Source organism: Uloborus diversus, chromosome 1 (assembly GCF_026930045.1).
Source record: "Uloborus diversus isolate 005 chromosome 1, Udiv.v.3.1, whole genome shotgun sequence".
Lineage (NCBI taxonomy): Eukaryota > Metazoa > Arthropoda > Arachnida > Araneae > Uloboridae > Uloborus > Uloborus diversus.
Window position 1 is genome coordinate 15,010,205 of NC_072731.1, and position 22,723 is coordinate 15,032,927.

Here is a 22,723-nt window from a genome sequence, read left to right on the forward strand (position 1 = left end):
ATATTACATAGGGTACATGTACATCAATGGCCTTGTTACACACATACCGCTATTCGAGCTCCTTTCAAACTAAAAGGGAAAACATTTCTTTCAACCAAGATGGACACAAGGGAGTCTATAGGCCATTAATGAATGGCCTAGACCATTAATGAATGATTTTTGACAACAACAATTTGCCTCCTCCAGGTTTGGGAGGTGTTGATTCAGAAAATTTTCTGTGTATGTAATAGGTCTGGCAAATAGGGTCACTAGGTTTCCATGCTATAAATATAAATAATGACAATTATATTTTAATTCGCTGTTCTTTAGTTATATACTTAAATGTTTATGCATTCTTATAATTTAAATTTTGAAAAATTCTCGATTACCCTACAATAAAAATAAACTCTATTTTCCATATCTAAAATATAAATTTAAAAAAATTCCAGATCGGAATAATGTAAAAATCTATACTTTAAACTATTTTCTATTTCAGTACATAGTCCTTTATTATCATCAAATTCCTCTTGCAATTCACAAGATTTAGAAACCGAAATGGGTATCTATCCTAATCTGTTGAACCTTTTTTCTATATCTGGTCTACTACAAAGCAAAAAACTTGACAACTATTGAGATCTGCTCGCATTGCATCAATGTTAGACAAATGCCATATTAGGGACAAAGATGCTGCTCATTTATTAACAGCCTATGTAGATGCAGTAAATTTAAATCCAAATAACCTTATGATCAATCGTACATCCCTTAAGAGAGCAAGAGAAAATCTTCGAGAGGTAAAATCAGATTTCATGAATTTAAATTTAGATTTTTTAGTTATTCCCTGGGATACAAAGCTACATCCAGATATAACTGGAAAAAAACGCCGATAGGCTTACCATGATAGTTTCAGGTTTCAATGTTGAACAGCTACTCAGAATTTCTGAGGTATTTCTTCTGTTGTATATGATATCTTAGATGATTGCTCTTTATTGCTAACTGTTCAAGCTGTAGTGTTTTATACAGCGGCTTACAATACCGGTCGTATTAATTGTGCATGTAATTTTTTAGAGCAAAAGCTAAACGGTGATATATTTCATTTGTATTGCTATAATCATGCACTTGAAATCGTACTGCAGAGTGACTTTAAAGAAGTTCTTGCCTTTTTTAGTTTTAGACTCGATATTCCATTATTTAAGCGCTTCAAAATTCAAAAATTATACATACCACTTAAATTCTAAAAGAATTTGATGACATATTATTGTTCATAGAAAGCGGAATTAAGAAATACTATAGAGAATTCTCATAACGTGTAATAATATTTCTTGGTGATGTCCTCCCTCCTACAGGGATATGTTTTCGGCAAGCTGGAGCTTATTTGTGAGCCAGATGGGTGGCAAAAGGAATTTATTGTTTGAATATTTATATATTTAGGAAGCAATTGAAATTGACCTTACATGAAGAGATTGCCCGTAAATGCTGTTTTGCAGTTGAAAATGTTGTATGAAAATATAGTTTTTCGCAGCAACCCATTCTAGACCTTTTAAATTAATATAAAGTTTAGTGTCTAAAAAACCTGCAGCGTACAAAATGATGACAAACATGCAGCAGAAGCAGTGATTGAGAAATTCATAAATCACTTATGGTACTTAGAGGATGAACTAGTAGCTTTGTCCGTATTGGATGAAAGAATTAACTTTGAAGATAGGAAAAGACTACTTCAAAAAAAAAAAAAAAAAAAAAAAAAAAAATGCTTGTTGAAATGCTCTTTCTCTTTATAGAATCAATTACAAGTCAATAAAACTGTTTGATAAGTTACAAACACCAAAAGATGTTTTCCTATTTGATCCTGATTCATGGCAAAATGAAGGAAGAGATATCGTTAAAATGCTGAAAGTTGTGAATGATACAACTGAAAGAGGAGCACAATTAATCGAAGAATTTCACAATCAATTTAACAGATATGAGTCACAAAAGCAATTTAGTATTTTAGAGACACTCCAAGACTATCGGGAAAAAATGCACACGATTGAGATACACTGAGAAAAGCGTACGATTAAGGTAAAGTTTCTACAGCAATATTTCATTCTTATTCAATGTAAAACCTTTAGACCATATGAAGTAATTAAAAAGATTAATTTTAGTGCTACCTCGCTGTAAAAATATTTTGCAGACATAGGAGAAACGATGTACGGGGTCTGAAGTAAAAACTCGAAGATTTGTGAGAAAATTATCAAAAGTGTTAAAGTTCAACGTCCTAGGGGCACGTGTTATTATTGACCGATCAAGTTAAATTTTGCACCGATTACTTTTTATTATAGTGTCACAAAACTAGGGGGCATCACTTGTTGAATTCCGAAAAAAAAAATTTCCCATATAAATAAGGACCACCCTAATATATATATATATATATATATATATAAAGTTAGAATTTGTTAAAATCCAAAATTATAAAATTTTGTTTGCAAGCTCATGACAATTATTTCATCTTTCAAAATAGCTCCAAATGTTACAGAACAAGGATATTGAGACAGTAGCAAAAAAATTAATTTCCAATACATTAATATTGCATTACTAAGATTGTTTTAGTTCTAGATAATTTAAAAACCGAATTGGGATTAAAAAAGTGGCCTCCAACTACGACCTAGAAAAAATTGTTTTATTTTTTGTCTCTGAAACCTTTATGTGCTGCAATAGGAGTCAATGGCAGAAATCAGTATAGAAATTTGAAATGAAGTTACCAAATGTTGCCAGTTATCTTATGAAGTTAATACAAATGTGACGACCAGCAACAGGCTCAGCGCCCAGCTAGGCTGGTCCTAGTCAGTTTATAAGTCCCCAATGAAGATCGATGGCCCTCTTAAAGCTATCCACCCTTTTGCTCATTACCACCTCTTTCGGTAAACTGTTCCAAGTGCCCACGACCCTACTAAAGAAGTAATTTTTCCTAATTTCCAGGTTAGCCTGAGATTTGAATAGCTTCAAACAATGACCCTTCGTCCTGCTTTCTGTTAAAAAATTTAACCCATTAAAATCTTTTATTTTGATAAATTTAAACAACTAAATCATGTCTCCTCTGACTCTCTTTGCTCCAGGCTAAACATATTAAGCCTATTTAATCTGTTATCATAGTCTAAGTCTGAAAGTCCCTTTACTAGTCTAGTAACCCTTCTTTAAACCCTTTCCAATACAGAAATATCTTTCCCGAGATAAGGAGACCAAAACTGAACAGCATACTCCAAATGAGGTCTTACTAAACTCCAAATAACACATATACAGCACATCATTATGTTTGCCTTAATCCCAATACATTTAACAGAATCAAAAACTGGTGCAGGCAAGGCATGGCACAAATTCAGAGAATTTCCTTTTTGTCACACTCAATAACACTTTTGTGCAATATTGGAATCACTGCATTTTGGTTGGACAAGAAATATCATTCAAATTATTATTATTATTAATTTATTTTTTTGAAAATTAATAACCTTGGGTCAAAACCAGGACAAAATATTTTTACCGGAAATATCTGCATAATTGAAGATCAACCTCAGCAAGTATATAAATTTATGCCAAACAATGGTGGATTTAGTATGGTATGCGATAATATGTGAATATATTGACACTGATAAGCAAACTATATAGATGACATAAGCCCAAAGCGGAAAAGCAATTGTACCAGAACTAACGTCAGATAATTGAAAAGCTTCAGGAAGTTTGAGTTTCCTTCAAAATTTTTAGAGGGCACAAAAATGACTAAAAATTGTAAGTTGAAAATCCAGTTTATGCTTTTAAATTCATTTTTAAAAAGAATGCGAATATTAGAATAGATTCAATAAAATATTTTGGAGTAATCAAAAAAAGTGAGAACAAAAGGGGATCAATGTAATAAAACGGCCCCCACAAGCTATTTTAAAATATGAGATTTGGTCCAACTTTGTTACAATGTTAAATGAATACCTTTGTGCTGAAAAGTAAAATAAGAGATAACGTCAATCTGTTATTTGTGCTTTTTGACCTGTTATTTTTTATTTTACTACAATGTACTTTCATAACAATTGATTCAATGAAGTGAGAATTTTTGATTCCATAATCTAACCATAGAATTGCAGTCCAATCATATATACTGCGTAAAATTTCTATATAAGTGTGTGTAGAAGGGGGGGGGGATGAACGGGATGAACTTTAAATCAGTTGGGACAGTTTTGGAAATAATATTTGTAGTATTAGTGAGTTTTACTTCAATGTGTAGAATTCAGAAAAACAAATAAAGGGAATCCTGAAATGAGAGTGATCTTCTTTTAGCTTCAGAGGTTAATCGAGGATTGGCCAAGACTGCTTTGGCCTTTAACAAAGTGTCTAAATGCTGATTCTAGCCTTTTGTTGATCAACAGAACTGGCTTTTTTTTTTTTTTTTTTTTTTCAGAAATTGACACCTTTCTAGCTTTTGAAAGTCAACATTAAGGTTTTGATTTTTAGTTTTTGAAAACAAAATGTCAATACAAATGCTGTGCCACTACAAACTCAAAAAGTTCTTAAGCTTAAGCTGAAAGAATCCTCACATATTTAATATCTCTAACATCAAATTTAGGACAAGTCTCATCCACAGTGCTTTCATTGATGTCCATGTCTTCTTCAAGCTCATTCCTTAGGGATACCTCTGGACTAGACATTTTTGTAGGGATTTCTGTACTGTCACAGTTTGTCATTTCTTTTCCATCAGTTGGGTTCAAGACAAAAACATCTGTAGTTGCAGAACCAGGAAAATCTTCCTTTTCTGAGCGATTTATAGCATTTAAGAGAGTTTCCTTTTCACACTGAACAGATTTTTCAAAAGCTGTTTTTTGTTCAGTTGAAGTATTTTCTGGCACAGGACTGTCATGGCATAACGTCTGACTTGTACTCTGTGTTTCCAAAGTATTAAGTAGTTTTTCAGGGACAGGTTTTGAGAGTGGAGCAGACACATGAGCTTGACCTTCTAATTCATCAGCTTTACGATGCATCAATCTACAATAAATAATGTAAGAATATAATTTCAATTTTAAAGTTCAATGAATAAAAGGTGATACTGATGAAAGATGATTTAATTAAATGCAATTAAGAAATTAAACAATCATCTCTATTTTAAATTTTTACATTTAAAAAAACGCAAAACTGATTGAGATAAGTGCAGAGGCATAAATTGAAACCTTAATCATTCAACTTTAAGATGGTCAGAACTTTATTTGTAGGAAACACTGTTGATTTTACTTCAATGAACAACTACTTGAAGCTAAATATAAAACATATGCAGTGATAAAATTTCCCCAATAGTAGATAAGGTCTCTACAATAGAGTAGAAATACAGGATTTCCTCAATAAAACAAATTACTTACATAAATAAGAAAATAACATCTTAATTTTTTATAACTTTCTCAAGTCATTCAGTAAATAAATCACGGCAGACCATAAAAAATAAATAAAATAAATAAATATATAAATGAAAAAAAAAAAATAAATAAATAGATAAAAATAAATAAATAAAGGTGATAATAAAACTGATTTTTATGTTGAAGAATTTCAACAGAGAAGCGGTTCAAAAGAACAAAAATTTTAAAGCTTTCATATGCATTTATAAAAAAAAAAAAACTAATTTTTATTAACTGATTTTTTATGAAAAAGATAATAATACAAACTCTCAAGTTTTAAGGCATTTTTCAATGGAAAAAAAAACACATTTAATCTTCAAAGCCTTTTACTGTTACTTTAAAATGAATATCAAATCTTAAAAAATATAAAAAACTAAAAAAAAGGAGGGGGGGGGGGGTGTATGCAGTAGCAGGGTTGTCCTATTTTGTCCTGGAAAAAACCGTCCTGGACAAAATGTCATTTTGTCCACTTTTTAAGTAAAATGAAAGTTTTTAGTAAAAAATTTGAAGTTAGAAAATAATAAATAATTACTTAGATTCATCATATTCAAGTAATATTTTAATATAAAAATAGCATACATAAATATGTATAAAAAATTGATTGTAAAATATTTCAAAGTGAAAATGAAAAAAGTAAGATCAGTTGAAGTTTATGAAAGTGTGTATGTAAATCAAATGAGTGTTAAAGTTATAATGCATGTAATAGCATTTATGAAAACAAATACATCAGATGTAAATTTTAAGAAGCTTATCTCTGATATGGAGATTTATTGCCCATAACAAATACATTTATAAAATTAAAAGTAGAAATAAAAAGGTTTTAAAGGTTGGAGTTTCAAAACATAAAAATCATTAAAAAAAAGAAAAGAAAAACTACTTGATATTAATAAAGGAAATGCTGAAATGAAGTGAAATCTGTTCTTGTAATACGAATACAAATGTGATGATCAGCAACAGGCCCTGAACCCAGCTAGGCTGTTCTTAGTCCCCAATTAATAAATTAATGGCCCTTTTAAAACTATCTACCCTTTTATACGTGAAATACACCGCCAGCTCAGTCATTTCCAGCCGAGTACTGCAGTTTCATGCTTATTAGCACTCATCAGCACGGCAAAGGAAAGTGACTGAGCTGGAGATGGAAAACCTCTTAAGGAAGCCAAGGGTGCGAAACAAACTGGTAGCTAATATAGAATTAGCAAACCAGACGAGTGACCGAAGCAATGGTTTGGTTCAACTCGAAGATTGAACGCGAGGCAAGGTATATTCAGTAAATTACCGCCCATTAGCCAGGGCTAAAGCAAATACGTGAGATACACCGCCAGCTCAGTCATTTCCAGCCGTGAACTGCAGTTTCATGCTTATTAGCACTCATCAGCCCGGCACAGGAAAGTGACTGAGCTGGAGATGGAAAACCTCTTAAGGAAGCCAAGAGTGCGAAACAAACTGGTAGCTAATATAGAATTAGATTTTATATGGTCTGCTAATTATATGATCTGCTGACCTACGTGAAATGGCTATAACGCAAATTTTTCTACTACAACACGGAATTTTTTGGAAGGAATTATCAGTCATAGGCGGATTTAGGACTAAGTTCCCGGGGGGGGGGGGGGGCAGGATTTTTTTTTTTGGAGCAACATTTTTAATTGCCCTTCCCCCCCTCCCATGTTTTTGTCTGTTTTCTGTGATGCGTAAGGCCATTCTTTACTTTTTTATGTGTCGTTTTCATTACTGTGTGTAATCATGCTGTCCTTTTTAAATTGACCTTAAAAGAGAGGGGGCTGGTATTAAGAGAGTGACGCAATGCTCCCTTTTAAGTGGGATATAGAATATCTGCAGTTTTAGAGGATTGGGAGTTACTCCCCCGGAGGAAATTATCTAAAATGGATATAGAATTCTGCATTTTGAAGTCTTATAAGGGTTAATTGGAAATATTTTTTTTTTTTTAAGTTTTACGCTTTAAAAGTGCTTTGCGATGCAAGTTAATACTTTAGAAGAAATGGTGCACAGATTTAGAGAATAGGTATCAAGAGAGTAACATACTACCCATTTGAACAATTCTTAATTTATACACTTGATAAGAAATAAAATTGAAGCACACTTTTTGCTTAGGAGTTTCAAAGACTTGTCTAATTATTTTCAAGGTTTGTTTGGTTAGATTAGGTTTTTGGTTCAAGAGCCCTTGTAGGCTATACTGCGTCAATCTTTTCAGGGATTTTAGATTCTATCAATAATTTGCACTTTCCAGCCTCTGAAATTGAGCAGTAGATTATACACTTGTACAGTATTGTTCAAACTTTGTAAGAAACGGCTATTTTAAGTTTAAAAGAAAAAATAAACTTTAATTTCCTATTCAAAAAAGAAAAAATCTTGATTTTTTTTTGTTATAAGATTTTGTAAGATAAGTTGTTACTATTAAACTCCTCCCAAAACTGGGGAGCATTGTCCCCTTTGCCCCCCCCCCCCTTTAAATCCACCCATGCTCTTCTAAACTATTCAAAAACGAAAAAATAATGATTTTTTTTTTAATTTTTGGAACATGTGTTGTTACTATATAAAGTCCTCCCAAAACTGGGGGGGGGGGGCATTGCCCCCCTCTGACCCCCCATAAATCCGCCCATGGTATCAGTTTCATTATTGGATACTAAATATTGATTTTGTGAATGTTATTACATCCCTTTAAGCATCACTGACAGCCAAAGTTCCCACAACAAACTAGTCTAGTGCATCAAATAACCACTCAGCATATTTCATTTACTTATTTTTTTTTCATTCCAAACATAAAAGTTGATGAAATATAATCTCACCTTCATCTAAAGTTTGTGAAGATGGGAAGAAAAAGAAAGTTTCTGATAAAATTTTTTAAAAAAGGCTAAGATTATCGATATGTTAGAACAACTACATAACGTCAACGGTAACACGACAATAAGTATGAGTTAATCTTCCATACGTACAATTGAAAGTCAAAAAAAAAAAAAAAAAAAAATTAAAAGTAAAAGTTCATAACTTAGTTTCAACATTGAAGCTTGGAGAGCAGTTTAACAAAGTAAATATTATGTAAATGGAACTGCTCTTGCAACGTAAACTAATAAAGGCTTCAGGATGACATGTTGCCACAAATTAAAACATAAAAGAAAAGGCGAAGCAACCGTATTTAAAGATATATTAAATAAGAATAAGAATCTGATCATGGAGAATAAATCCCTATCTTTCTTTTTTAACTCTTAAATATTGTTGCTGTATCTACTGTACTATTATAGTGCATCATTTTGATTTTACTACATGCTGTGTGTACAGTTCTTTCATTCCCATTGGTCACTCATTTTGTGCATCTTAACGTATTTGATGTTGAATAACAGTTATTTATTTTTTAAATGCAGTAAAAATTTTAGTTCTTTATGCAAGAAACTGTAGTGTATGGTTAAGGAATGCTTTAGAGTAGTTTGATGGGTGTTTATGAATGTCTAAAAGTATTTGGTGTGCTTTAAAAAATTTGTATGCATACATTTTCCACAACGTGAAATTTCGACTTATGCGAGGAGTCTTGGAACTCATCCCTCGCGTAAGTCGGGACTCGACTGTACTAGGTTATATTTTAAATGGTTACCTTAGAATTGCTGTTCCTCTGGTTAATCCTAAACTGCGCAATGTGGTTGACTTAAGATCCTCACCAGTCAACTAACATGTAATATAAAGAAAAAAGAAAAAAAATAAGTCAACAAAGAAAAATTTTTTTTAGTTACTTTTCAACAAATAATTATAACTAATATAAATATGTACATTGACATAATCAAAATATTAAGTGGCAAAATAGAAAAATTATTTTCTTGCAATTTTTAAACTGTTAAATATCTTATGTAAGACAAAAAAATTTCTCAGCATATAGAACTAAAAATTAATTAATCAAATTTAATTAATGAATTAGTATTTGAGAAAAAGTATGTTAACATCAAAAAATGTCACCGAGTACAAGTTTTTTTAAAAAATGCATTTGAACTTGAGTAGATGAATTAAAAGTATTTTACTAACAATTGAAAAGTCTGAACAAGAAATATAAATATATATATATATATATAAGGAGAGTGTGTAATAACAATAAAAACTGGAAAATAATGTTAATCATACACTTGAATTGCTTGAGAAAGTACCATAAAATGAGCAACAAGTAAGAATTTTAAGTTAAATTAATCTTAGCAGCATAAAATACTCTCAAACACATATTTTTTTTAAGACTAAAGTTAAAGAACTATACATCATTAAAGTTTTTACAGGGTATCTGCTGAACTAAGTTTTCAAATAAATGACTTTCCATTACTTCTCTCAGTAACCTTCAATGACTTACTCCAAACAGTGTTTTGCAAAAGAAAAAAAAACCACTTTTTTCATCAGATTTCCTACTAGTGTTTTGTGAAAGGAATTGCATAAGTCAATGGCGACTAATCTATATGTGCACATTAACCCTCAGGAAAACAAAGAAATAAAAATTTTTCAAATTAAAATAAAATATGCTTAAATACATTACCAGATAAAATTTTACTGAATTTCCAAGACAACCCAAACCCCCTTTTTGTGAATACAAAATTTGTTCGTGAAAGAAGTACATCAAAGCAAATGGCTGCCTGCTTTTTTGGCATTACCGGTTAACTTTAGATCAATGCAGGACTCTAAATGGTACACAACAATTTTTTTCGCCGGGAAAGCAGTGAAAAATATTTGTAAAAAGTAGAAGACTGGGCAAATCTTTCATCATCATCATAATGCATCCTCCATATAACCCTAAATTGACACCCAATGACTTTATTATTATTCCCAAGCATCAAAAATAAATTACAAGACGTCAACGATTTTCCAACCCCCAAGGAAGTGGTTAATTTTTTCAAATATGCAAGTTTTGGAGTTACCCTCGCTCACAATGAAAAAAAAAGCTGCGAAAGTTGGTTCACACACGAGCAAAAGTAGAGAATACGACATGGAGAATACTTTTAAAAACAATTCAACCGACTTTGGGTTTAAATATTTGGTCTTTCATTGTTAGGTTAGAAATATAAGTAGCCAATCCTTGTATTAAGTTACAGACGTGATCATGGGAGCTTTGGGATTTAAAAATAATGGAAAAATTTCCTGAATATAACTTTTTCACATTTCTCTGATTTTTTCCAGAGTATTAAAACTTTCTGATGATTTTATTGGTTCTGTCATTGCCCTGTACGTAAAAATACATTAGTTTTTAAGAGAAGTGTTCATTTAATGGTTCCAGGCCTTTTATCCGGGGAGATGCAACTTGGGATGCCTCTCCAAAAAGATCATTTATCCCTGTTTACCAACTCTCCCACGCATGTGGATGAGAGAACAGTGAAGCATGGTAGTTCAAAAGCTTTATGATAAAAGGAAGGGAGCTGAGGAAAAAAATATTTACTGAATTATGTGCTTTGTTTTTCAAAAAATAAAATGCTTATGATAATACAACACATATGGCAGTATATTTTTATATATTCATCAACAACAGTGGGGAAAAAAAGTTATTTATTTTATGCAAGTCAATCATACAACCATGAGTGGTGTCTTGATTTATATATGTATAAAAAAGGGTGATCCAGATTCAAATACAAAAAAGAACTTCTACACAAGAGCATCCCAATGTGACTAAGCAACGAAAGCTGATGCTAAGAGTTGTAGAAGCAAAACAATTGCAACCTGATTCTACAGTTGTGCAAAATTAACAGTCATACAGACATGAAATTGTTTATAAAATGACACATACATCTTTCAAAATATAATCAGTGGACTTATATTGCATTATATATTCCCCTCACAAATGTAACAAGTGAAAATTCAAGAATTGTTGGAACTATTACACAGTATGTATACTGGACATCCTTTTTGTGAACTAACAATAAATATTATGAAGACAGAAATCGAGTATTTGGCGGGAAAACTATTTTGATCGTTGTGCTTCAAAACATTGGACTAAAAGAACAGTAATGTAAGCAATGAAATTTATAAATGAAACAAATTACCCATACTATAATTGTTGATCACAGAGAAAAATATTTAGTCACATTTAGAACAGAGACATATATGATCTAAAGTAAGAAACATTAAATGGAAATTTTTACAACAAAAGCATTATTGCACAAATCAATACAGCATGCTTACCTTTTGACGCATATATACACAAACAGGTTGGCCAAAGTTTTTTAAGGAAAGAACATCCGATCTAAAAAAATAGTTTGAATTTGTTTTACAAGATGCATTTTACACATTCCAAATCTAAAGCTTAAAAAAACATTATATAAATAAACGTATACTTTAAAAGATGTAAGCAACAATACCTTTGCTCTGAACATTGCTCCAAAACTTGCCATACTGTGCTGGAGGGCGCAAAATCTTTCATAATACGTTCTCCAGTTTCCAGTTGCAAGCCAATTGTTACCAAAGACTCGGTTCTAATTTTCTTTGCAGCACGCAACTCCAGTTGACCATTATTTGGTAAACTTGCAAAACGAACAGGTAGACTCAAATCCAATGGCTTGTTGTAGTGGCTAAAAAGTTTGTAACAATGATATTAATCACGCTTAATTTGGCCCAATTTTTTGGTTTCAATTTTTAGTCATAGAAAGTTATTAAAACATTCTAAGAATAACTATGAGCAAAGCGATGAAAGACTAAGCTTTCTAACCATTTTCTGAAAAAAAAGCATGATACATAATTAAATTGATGCATATTTTAATTCAAAAATGATATTATTGATTTGTTCATTTCAAAAATGAATACATGAATAAAATAAATATTAGAGGTGCACCGAATACCATATTTTGCCGAATACCCAATATTATTTAACTGTAATTTTTGAATTTTTTTTAAAATTTAAAATAGAAAATGTTCGCTATTCTGGGAAATGTGAATGAATTTTCATTTATCATTGTAACTTTATCCACATAAGTATTATTATTCATTTCAAATAAATAAAAAATAAGATAAATTAATTCAAAACCAAAAACAAATTAATATGGTAAATGGGTAATTTGGTTTATGTTTATATGCAATTCCACATAGATGGATAATTAATTTCTTTCATTACATACCTATGATTTCATAATAGATAATCATAGCTACATGTTATGTCAAAAATAAAGAATCTTGCATACAAATACACACCCAAGTTGTTTAAAATATCAATACAAATTACAATGTATTCAAGTGATTTTCTGCTATTTTAGTCTCTTCAGTAACAGATTGATAATTTTATCCCCATTAAAATTGAGGAGTAAAATTCAAACATTGACAGATATTTTTATTTTTTGTCTTTTAGTTCAAAGTGCTATAAAACTTTGATCAAAATGATTGATTTTAACTAGGTTATTTTTTAGAGTTGTTATAAAAACTCCAAATACACGTTGTTTCCTCATTTCGCATCTGAGAAGTTCACTATGACTGTCTCAATGAAAGACCTGGCCGTCCCGATCACCTGATCTTAACCCATGTGACTTCTGGATAGGGGACTATCTGAAAGCTGTTGTGTTCAGTGCTCCGATTGCAAACCTTGCTGAGCTGATGGCATGCATTGCGCAATACATTCTAAACGTGACCCCGTAAACACTTCAATCAGTCATGGAACATGCTGTTTCTCGATTTTAACTTGTTACAGAAAACGGGGTACATTATATTGAACATCTTTTGCGCCAGTTTCACAAAAATTAAAGACCGATTTGACTTTTACTGATGCTTTTTATGCGGTTTTCGGCCTCAGGACAATTAAAAACCAATTTTTCCCATCCGATATCATGTGACCTTTCCATGCTGGATGGGCTTACTTAACTAACAGTATCACACCAATACCCTCGTGCACGCTGAGTAGTACGGTGTTTTAACGTATAGTTTACACCTTAAGTAATATTTTTTGATTTATTTGTCATTTTTAGTCGAACACTATTAAATATGATGCTTACAGTGCCATCTATTGCTAAAAATTTCAACTATTTATTTTCTTCTACCATCAAGTTCCCCCCTTCTTCAATAATATTCCGTTGCAATTTGACGTCATTCTGACCGGTGGTTTTATTTTTTATAGCGTTTTGAAAGTGGAACTTTAATTATAATCACCCTGTATTTCTGGTGCATAAGAGAATCCTATGCATTTATTGAAAACGGCACCAATAACAAATTCCATAACGGGGGGTTGAAATTCCAGAGACTCAGAACATCACTTCTTTTTTCAGTAAAACAGGTGCTATTGCTTTTGCCAGCTCTTTGGGACAGAGCACACCACTTTGCCAACTAAGCCCTGGCCCTGCAGAGTTGCACAAACTGCAGCATCTTACAAAAAACATTTTATACTTACAGAATATATTTCATGGATTAAGTAAAATACATAAAAAAACAATTTTATAATGTAATTACTTTCTGTTTATGTAAATAGCAATCCTATTTGTGATTTAGTTAGGTCCTTTGTTAATACACTCTATCCAGCAATGAGGCAAATGTCATCTGCTTTGAATTGTCTCTAAATAACAATAAAATGTTATAATAAGTTGCCTTAGAAATTTTGGATCACTCTAAAGAACATACGTGCACCAAATTTTGTTCAATTTCATGCAGTAGGTTTTGTTCTAGAGCAACCATAAAAAACTGTCACACACATACAGACACGCACGCCCACACACACAGAACAACATTTTCCAAAAATGGTCAAAATGGACTCAGCACACCTCAAAACGTGCAAATCCATCAAAATTTTCATGAATCCAATACTTTTTTCTATATAATAGATGTAGAAGAAAGTAAAAAAGTCAAAAATAAAAAAATGTGTTTTCTATCTATTTAAAATAGTTAACAACAGCACACCCTACTGTAGAAATAAAAGAAACCCTAAACATTTTTAGACTTTAGTTTCAAAAACCTTTAGGGGGATGCCCCTCAACCCACTCTTTCTCTTAAATAAAACAATTGCATAAAATTGAGCTTTAATTGCCTCAATTTTGTAAATACTTTGGGGAGGAGAGCCCTCCAATCTCCTACCCCTTTAAGTCAACCAAAAGATAGCTTAAAGCAGCTTTTTTTAATACTGTCAGAGCCCAACGAGAGGGGAAGCAAGAGCTAAATCATTGAGATCCAATCCCAAGGCACAAGATTTCATTAATTGAAACTGCATAGAAATATGTTTAGTTTCCTTGAAATAAATTCAGTTTTCAATACTCACATAAATCTGCTTTGATTTTGTAATTAAAAGAAGAGGCTATATAATTTTCACTCCCTCTCTTTTTTCAAAAATCTGATTTTAACTGAAAACTTTTCCCAATTAGCTTAAGTCTCCCCGACCTCAGTGTCTTTACCGTAAAGGATGATGACTTATCCAAATTTAGTTTAATTCATTATAATTAATGAATTTTACCTTTGAAGTAGTAACACTAATTGAACAAGGACTTACCAAATATCAAAATCATCAGGATTAATTTTCTGTTTCACACATGCTTCTTCCAATATCTAAAAAATATAAAAGTATCAAGCTATACTTAAATATGCAAACACTTCATCCAAAAAGCAACTTTGTGAAGAATGGGGGGGGGGGGGGGGTCATCCTTCAAGTTCATAAACCAGATGATAGCATGATTTTCTATTTAGTTACCTGTATAACTAATGAGTTTACAATGAGAAAAATAGGTTGAGTTTGCATACCTAAACCAGTCAACTGTGACTAACTGCAGCCGCCTATGAGAACTGCTGGTTTAACTGATTGCTACCAATGTTGTTCCATTAGGCTCAGCGGGTCTGCTCGACCAATTTAAGCTGGTTGACTGAACTTGTGTGACATTTTTGACCAATAATAAGTATTTTTCACCTGTGTGTTATTTGTCTGCGCCATTTCTGCGCAAGTAACCGGTGATCAACCGAAAGTGTTCAATGAAGCATTGGTTGGTAAACAGCTGGTTAGTAACCGCTGATGTCAACTGTTATATGATCAAGCTGACCGGTAGCTACCGGTCAAGGTATGCGAATGCAAAGAAAAGTAGTCATCACGAAAATCTCTAGGTAACAGGAATTTGATCTGATTTTGAGCAATTGAATGAAGGCCCGTCATTTCAAGGTTTTTTTTGGGGAGGGGGGGGGGGGAGAGCAAGAGGGTACATACTCAACATAAATTATACTAAAACACACACACACAAAAAGCAATATACATTTTCCAAAGCCTGGAGGGGGGGGGGAATGAACCCCCTAAAGATTTCCCTATTTTTAGACCGACAAGGAAAAAGAAAAAATAAATAAAAATGGGGGCAAGGGGGGGGGGGGATAAAAGAAATATGAGGTGTTGGATGAAATAACCTGATAAATAATCAGTAACTTTTAATTATTTTTATTTTAAGGTTCTTTTACAAAAGCAATTCAAACTTTTTCCCTAACATTAGGCATCTTTGGAAAGGAAGAATTCAAGAATCCTCCTCTGAAAGGTAAAACGCAATTCAAGTCATCTTTGGAGACGTTTAGATGAAAGAAGAGGTTTCAGGGATCTTCCTATGAAGCTTTTCAAAATTGAAATCTTAAAAGACACAATTTCAGACTATTTTTTGTAGTAACCTTAGTGGAAGGGGTGTTGGTTCTGGAACCCTTCTCCGGAAATGTTTTGAAATTGATGTCTGAAAAAACGCCTAAAGAAATGTGCCTTGATGACATCAAATTCTATCATTACTCCAACTGAACAATTGAAAATTATTTTAAATGTCTTGCAGGGGACGCGAGTTAAGGAGAGAAAAATTTTGAAGATCCTTCTTTTCAGACAGACTAGGAAGGGGGGAAAAAGAGGGGAGAGAGGGGGAACTTAATTTGCTAAGCAATTAGCTGCATCTGTTTAAAAAATTTAAATTTAAAGATATCTTTTTGGAAGAATTGAGATCTTTTTCCCAATATGATTTGCTTTTCTTGTTGTTGAAATAACCTCGCTTTCCCCAGACACGTTCTTTTCTTGAATAAGGGGTACAGATCTCCTGTCCCCTTTTGAACACCATTGCCTAGTACCAGCCCAGCTAATGCAAGGTTCCCAAACTTTAATGATTCATGCAGCATCCTTTGAAGAATTAGAATTTTCTCATAGCATCCTATAGTCCCTTCGCGGGCACCCCTCACCTCCTCCTGCGACACCCAGTTTGGAAATCTCTGATCTAACTTTTTATAATTTTTTTTCTGACTATCATAATTATTTTTTTTTTTGGAGCTAAAAGTTTGGAAATTCTTTGTGAGCAACTAAAACCAAAAATAACTAACTACCTTCAGCAAAAAAAAATCCAGATTTTGGAGGGGGCCCGGGCCCCCTCAGCCCCTCCCTTATATACACACCCTTGAATCTCCATGCCCCACCCCAACAGGGGATAAAGAAGCTGTACCCTCTTTCTCTATTGTCACCGGTGGGACATGTGGTCAACACGGAAACTCGTCAATTTTTGCAAAATTTTCCAGTTTTTCCTCTCCCAATTACTCTTATTCTAATTTAAGTATGATTAAAAGAAAGGTATACCTGAAAAGCCCAAACTTTCAAGAATGATGCGTAGTTTTTCAATTTGAGCAAATGTTAGATCTTAAGTATTTATGAAGTGTTTCAACAGAAAGCACCTCTTACTTTGTCAACTCATAAATTTAACAGTCATTTAATATTAATTTTTAACGGAAAATGAAAAATTAAAAAAAGGCGCGTCATTTATACTGCTGTAAAGAATCTTATGCACAAAAAAATATCTCAAAATATTTAAATGCGAATTAGCAATTGGGTGGAAACTTCTCCGTAGACTTGACATTGTCTTCGAAACTTCCGAGGCTCTCTCCAGCGGCACCTTAAGTCTATATCTAAAACCAGCCTTGATTACAATATTGCTCAAAAAAAAAAAAAAAATCTTGCCCCCCCTCCCAGGAGCTCAGGCCTAACCCCGCCTATGCAATAATGGGAATTTTGTATGAATACAGTTCACTTAAAATGAAATATCCATTTTGGGTACTTACCCTTAAGAAAAAAAAAACCTGAAAATTTACATCACTAAACTTAAATCTGCACCCTACTTTAATCTCTTTTGCAATTGGAAGCATGCATCTAGAACTAACAGTTCTAAAAATAGAGATCTTGCAGGTTAAACTGGCAATCATACCCCCCCCCCCCAATACCCCACAGCCTGCCTCACAAAAAAAAAAAAAAATCCCTAAAAATTCCTATGGTGCACTGCCACCTGCCTCCCCTCCCAGTGGGTACTTCTAACGTAATTAAATGCAAAAAATGCCTTTTAGAATGAATATATAACATTAATCAATGACATTTGAAATCTAAAAATACACAAAAAAAAATCTTATTTTGAATCAAAACAAAAGAGCAGATTAACCCTTTTTCTTTCATATGGATTTTGGGTAGAAAATAGAACATACATTCAAATCCAAACACATAGAGCATACTTTTTTTTTTTACTTTCTTCTATATCTATACATAGAAGAAAGTATTGGATTCGTGCAAATTTTCGAATTTCGATGGCTTTGAACGTTTTGAGTTGTGCTGAGTCTATTTCGACTATTTTTGGAAAATGTCTGTCTGTCTGTGTGTGACCAGTTTTTTGTGGCCGCTCTACAGCAAAAACTACCGCATGAAATTGAACGAAATTTGGTACACATATGTGCCCCTATGTGAACTTGTGCCCATTGGTTTTTGGCGCGAATTCCTCCAAGGGAGGTGGAGCAATGGGATGTTTTTTGAGTTACGCGTGCTTGCTATTCCTCAGGAAGTAACTGGCGGAATCAAACAAAATTTTGTCCATATGTTGCCATTAACAGGAACAGGTGCTGATTCAGTTTTGGTGTCAATAACTCAAATGGGGGTTGAGCTATAGAACGTTTTTTTGTCGTCAATTGTGACTGCTGTATCTCAAGAAATAATGAACGGAATGAAATAAAAATTTATTGGCAAGTAGCCCTTAGTGGGTTTAAGAGCTGATTTTATTTTGGTGTCAACAGCTAAAAAGGGGGGAGCGCAATCACCCGTTCTTTTTTTTCCATTGTGAGTGCCCTATCTCAAGAAGTAATTCTACGTTCTGGTTGAAATTTGGAATATATGTGAATCCATACGTAAACAGGCTTTGGTTCAATTTTGACTCCAATCCCTCCAAGAGGTGTTGATTTTTTTTTTTTTTTGCGAATAAAAATAGTTTTATTAATGCAACAATAAGATAAATCTTAATAGATTGTCGTCTGCGTATTTCTCGCGATTTTAATTGTATGGAAATGATCGGAAATATTATCTCAATGATTTAAAATTTTTAACTATTGCCATCTTATGTTTGTTAACAAATAAAATATTTGTAATTAATTCAAGCAAGGCTTTTAAAATAACTTTCAGTTTTCGCTCTTTGCTTTGCATTTACAATAATTCAGACATTGGGATGGTCGTCAAGTTTTTGCATGTGTAATTTTGTTTTTGTTGGGAATATTGCTTCCTCGTCAAGCATGGGGAGGGATCAGAAAAAAAAGAAAAATATAGAAGAAAGTTTCGTGATGGCCACAACATACTAGTTTTTTTTTTATTTTTAAATCATGATTGTTTTGAAGGAACTCTGATTTGCATTGCTTTATTGATTTCTGCTCCCTATTTACATTAAAAATAGATTTTTTTTTTTTGAAATATAAATCCAAATTTTCTTTTATTGTAAAATATAGGATTCATTTGAAAAACTTAACGAAATAACTGCATAGACACTCAGGAACATTGAAAATAGCGCCTCAAGAAAGAAGAAAGTTACAAGGTGAAATTTTGCATACAAGAAGAGTGACATCTGATATGCAAATGATCCAAGTTTGGTGTCAATGCGCATGACCACTAACCCTACAGTATCCGAGACGTCAGGAAAAAGGTGCTATATAAACCAGGTGCATAATTTAAGATTTGTAAATGTTACGATTATATACGAATTGTCGCAGAAACTTAATGAGTGAAGGATGCCAGGTAGATGAGTTAAAACACGTTTCTCACAGTTAAGCGAGTTTGAGAGAGTGTTCCGTTAGAAAACTGTTGGAGGCAGTGGACATGAGATGGTGCCCATGTGTAAAAAAAAAGGGTCTGGAGCGACTAGGAAGACCTTGAGAAAAGAGGATGAGGTGGATCCCATAGAGAGTTGCACCATACAATCAGATGTAGGGGGTAGCAGTTGTTCCCTGAACCATTTCTAAACGTCTTGCGGTAGTAAATCTGCCTTCCAAACGCCCTGTTGGGGGAATCCTGTAACACCAAAACATGGCAACTCCGTCTGCAATGGTGCGAAGCCAGAGCGATGTGGGATGTCACTGATTGGCAAAAGGTGGTGCTCAGTGATGATTCCCAATTCGTTTTCAGGTTAGATGGTATCCTTGCATGGATGTGGAGGTGCCCTGTAGAAAGGTACCAGTCCACCTATTTTATCACACAACACACTACCTGGACAGCGTGCATGTGGAAGGGCTATAGCTTATGATAGCGATCCACTCTAGTTGTGGTACCTGGTACCTTAAAAGGGCCAGCGTTATGTTAATGACATTCTGCAACCACCTCTAGGACCGTTCCTAAATCGCCCTCCAGGAGCAATTTTCCAGTAAGATAATGCTCGCCCGCATACAGCTAGAGTCGATAAAGACTTCTTATGTCCTTTTGAGAATCTTCCATCGACAGCCCGCTTTGCGGACTTGTCCCCTATACTGCCGTGCTAAGAACAGATGTGGTATCTGCACATTTCATCAAAATTGGGTTATTGTCACCAAGTAGTCATTAGTAATTTAATTTACCTAAATTTCAACTTTTTTGGTGTTTTTGTGAACACGAAATATTGAAAAAAAGCTTTAAAAAAAAATCGTAACAGCAAATTTGCTTTGTTTGCTGAGGCAATTTGAACGTAAGTAACAAATACTAAGCCTTTAAAGTGGTATCTGCGCTGTTACATTTTTCCTTAGTAATTTGTAGATACGACTTTTATACCTTAGTAAAGCAGCATATTTAAGAACTTGCCAGTTTATTGTAACAGAGTATTAAAATTAATTTATCGTTAAATAGTTGATATAAGTCGAAAATAAAAACTAATACTACTTTGGATGAATGTTCAAGTAAATGTTCAGCTTTTTATATTCAAATTTTTATTTAAAAAGCAAATTCTTAAAAATGAAATGCATTCAAAATATTCTTATCTAATTCTTTCATGAAAAAAAAAAAAAAAAAAAGAAAAGGCATTTCATTCTACGGCCAATTATATTTTTATTTAAGTATCGTCTGCTGTCAAAATCATCTTCATGCTGGGTAAAAATAAATCTAGAAAATAAAACATAAATGATAACAACACATTCTTTGATTAAAAAAACAGAAAATTATGGGTTTACATTTTTAAATGTCCAAAATATTGAAAAATGGTATTTTTCAGAAGGTAGATTCTGTTGGATTTGTATTAACATAATAAAGCGGAAGCTAAGTCCAAGTAAAGCAAACTATTATTTAAAGGTACATTTAGTGCGTTTTAATAAGCTATTTTTGTCGTATCTGTGCAGAAACCCCTGAAAATGCTTAAGTAATAGTCACTTACAGTGAAATTAACCTAGCATATGAAAAGATTTTGAAGAGAAAATTTGTTGTAACTGCATTCATTAAATTTAAATTAAGACTTTTACAAAAATAAGCTCTTATGTACGTTAGACAAGTTGTTTGCCGAACAACTACCGCAAGTTGAACATTTAATTAAGCCACAAATCAAAGAAACGTGTTGTAAAACTTTAATCATGAATTTCTCGTATTTATCTCTCATCTGTATTATTCCATACATTAAATTTCAATTTAATCCAATGCTTCCTTCTTGGGGAGCTATTTTCAATGTTCCTGAGTGCAGTGGCGGATCCAGCCGATTGTTTTGGGAGGGGCCATCCAAAATTTTTGAACTAACTCGGAACTTCCCAGAAATTTTATTAAAATGAAGTTTTAAAAACTCAATTTTCGGTGTATCGAGACATTAGATGAGGTTATGGATTTAGGAATCTCCCTTGAAAATGCTTCAAAATTTAAATTGCCGAGTAAGTTTTGAAAATTAGGAAACTAAAAATGCATTTTGTCTATTTTTGATGATATACCGAGAAAGGTCAGGTTTCAGATGCTGGCCCCCAAAATAGTTTTTGAAAATAAAGCTTAGAAACCAAAATATTCTGTCATTATGAATGCTCTTATAGCTCTTCAGCTGTCCATCCCAAGAATGCACCTTTAGGTAATGTTTGCTTACATTTAAGGAAGAGTGAAGGTGCTTAGAATCCTTCCTTCCTGTAAATATTTTGCATTTGAGTCTCTAAAAATTCGATTTTTAACTATATTTATACATATTTTAGAAAGGGATGGAAAATTCGTGAGCTCCTCCAAAAAACCTCCTTTTAAAGCTATCATCACGGTATAAACTAGGGAGGGAGGGGGTCCTATCAAAGATCGTTTGTAATTGAAGCTAAAAAAATTTCATTTAAGTTGCTTTTAAGCAAGTTAACTGATAAGGTCTGGATAAGCTAGTTTCCGTTCACATTTTTTTCCAAATAAAAGACTTAAAATTCAATTTTTTGCTACACATCAAGGCATTTGTGAAAGGGCATGGGAAAAGCGGGTTCTCCCCCTAATTTTGAAATTAAAGCCATAAAAACGAAAATTTAGGCTCTCTTTGGTCTTATGAACAATAGGTATACTCTGAGAACAGCAGCATTTAGAGATCGTCCAAGTGTCTGTAGTTGGAATCAAGAAATAATGTAAAAGATGGAGAAATTTTTTGGAAATAAACGTTTTGTTTTGAGGGTAGGGATATAATTTATCTCCCAATTAAGGCCCATGCTTCTTTTTCAGTAAAACACGTGTGTTAAATTTTGTTATCTTCTCGTAATTTTTTTTTCTTTTTTTTTCTTAAAAAAATTCCTACAATCACAAGGCTTTGGGAGGGGCCATGGCCCCTATGGCCCTCCTCTAGATCCGCCTCTGCCTGAGTGTATATATGCATTGAAAAGATTTGCTTCATCAAAGTTTTGCGGATGGGCGATCCGATCTCTTTGTCAATCACGGAACCGGTTCTGTAGCAGAAGAAATTCCGACTCACCGCCGTAACGTTGTGCGGCTTAAAAACTCTTCTATTAATTTGAAAAGAAATTTTCGAAAGATTTTAGCTTAGAAATATTTCAAAGGAATGATGAATCATTCATTTGGGGCGTTATTTTTCTTCTTAATCACATTTTCCTGATTTTAAGAATTTTGGTTCCTTATGAGAAAATCGGTGAAAACTAGCATTTCCTTTGTACTTATCACACAATTATAAGTCTGGACACCCTACATGGGTTCAGAATGCACAAAACCTTTT

The 22,723-nt window shown here is 33.0% G+C and overlaps 1 protein-coding gene across 3 annotated transcripts in view; it reads right to left on the reverse strand.

Annotated features, from left to right (window-relative positions):
- The window catches only part of LOC129228073 (tether containing UBX domain for GLUT4-like), a 102,387-nt gene that overhangs the window by 31,459 nt on the left and 48,205 nt on the right, over positions 1 to 22,723 (reverse strand). For 2 of the 3 annotated variants that reach the window (XR_008580886.1, XM_054862711.1), the window contains exons 2-6: positions 14,803 to 14,858; positions 11,708 to 11,917; positions 11,532 to 11,592; positions 8,983 to 9,053; positions 4,533 to 4,977 (exon numbers count right to left, since the gene is read on the reverse strand). Coding sequence is in view for 2 of the 3 variants with exons in the window: in XM_054862711.1 (XP_054718686.1) it covers positions 4,533 to 4,977; positions 8,983 to 9,053; positions 11,532 to 11,592; positions 11,708 to 11,917; positions 14,803 to 14,858 (843 nt within the window). In the remaining variant the exon portion in view is untranslated. The remainder of the gene's footprint in view (positions 1 to 4,532; positions 4,978 to 8,982; positions 9,054 to 11,531; positions 11,593 to 11,707; positions 11,918 to 14,802; positions 14,859 to 22,723) is intronic. The other variant, XM_054862719.1, reaches the window with a different exon arrangement.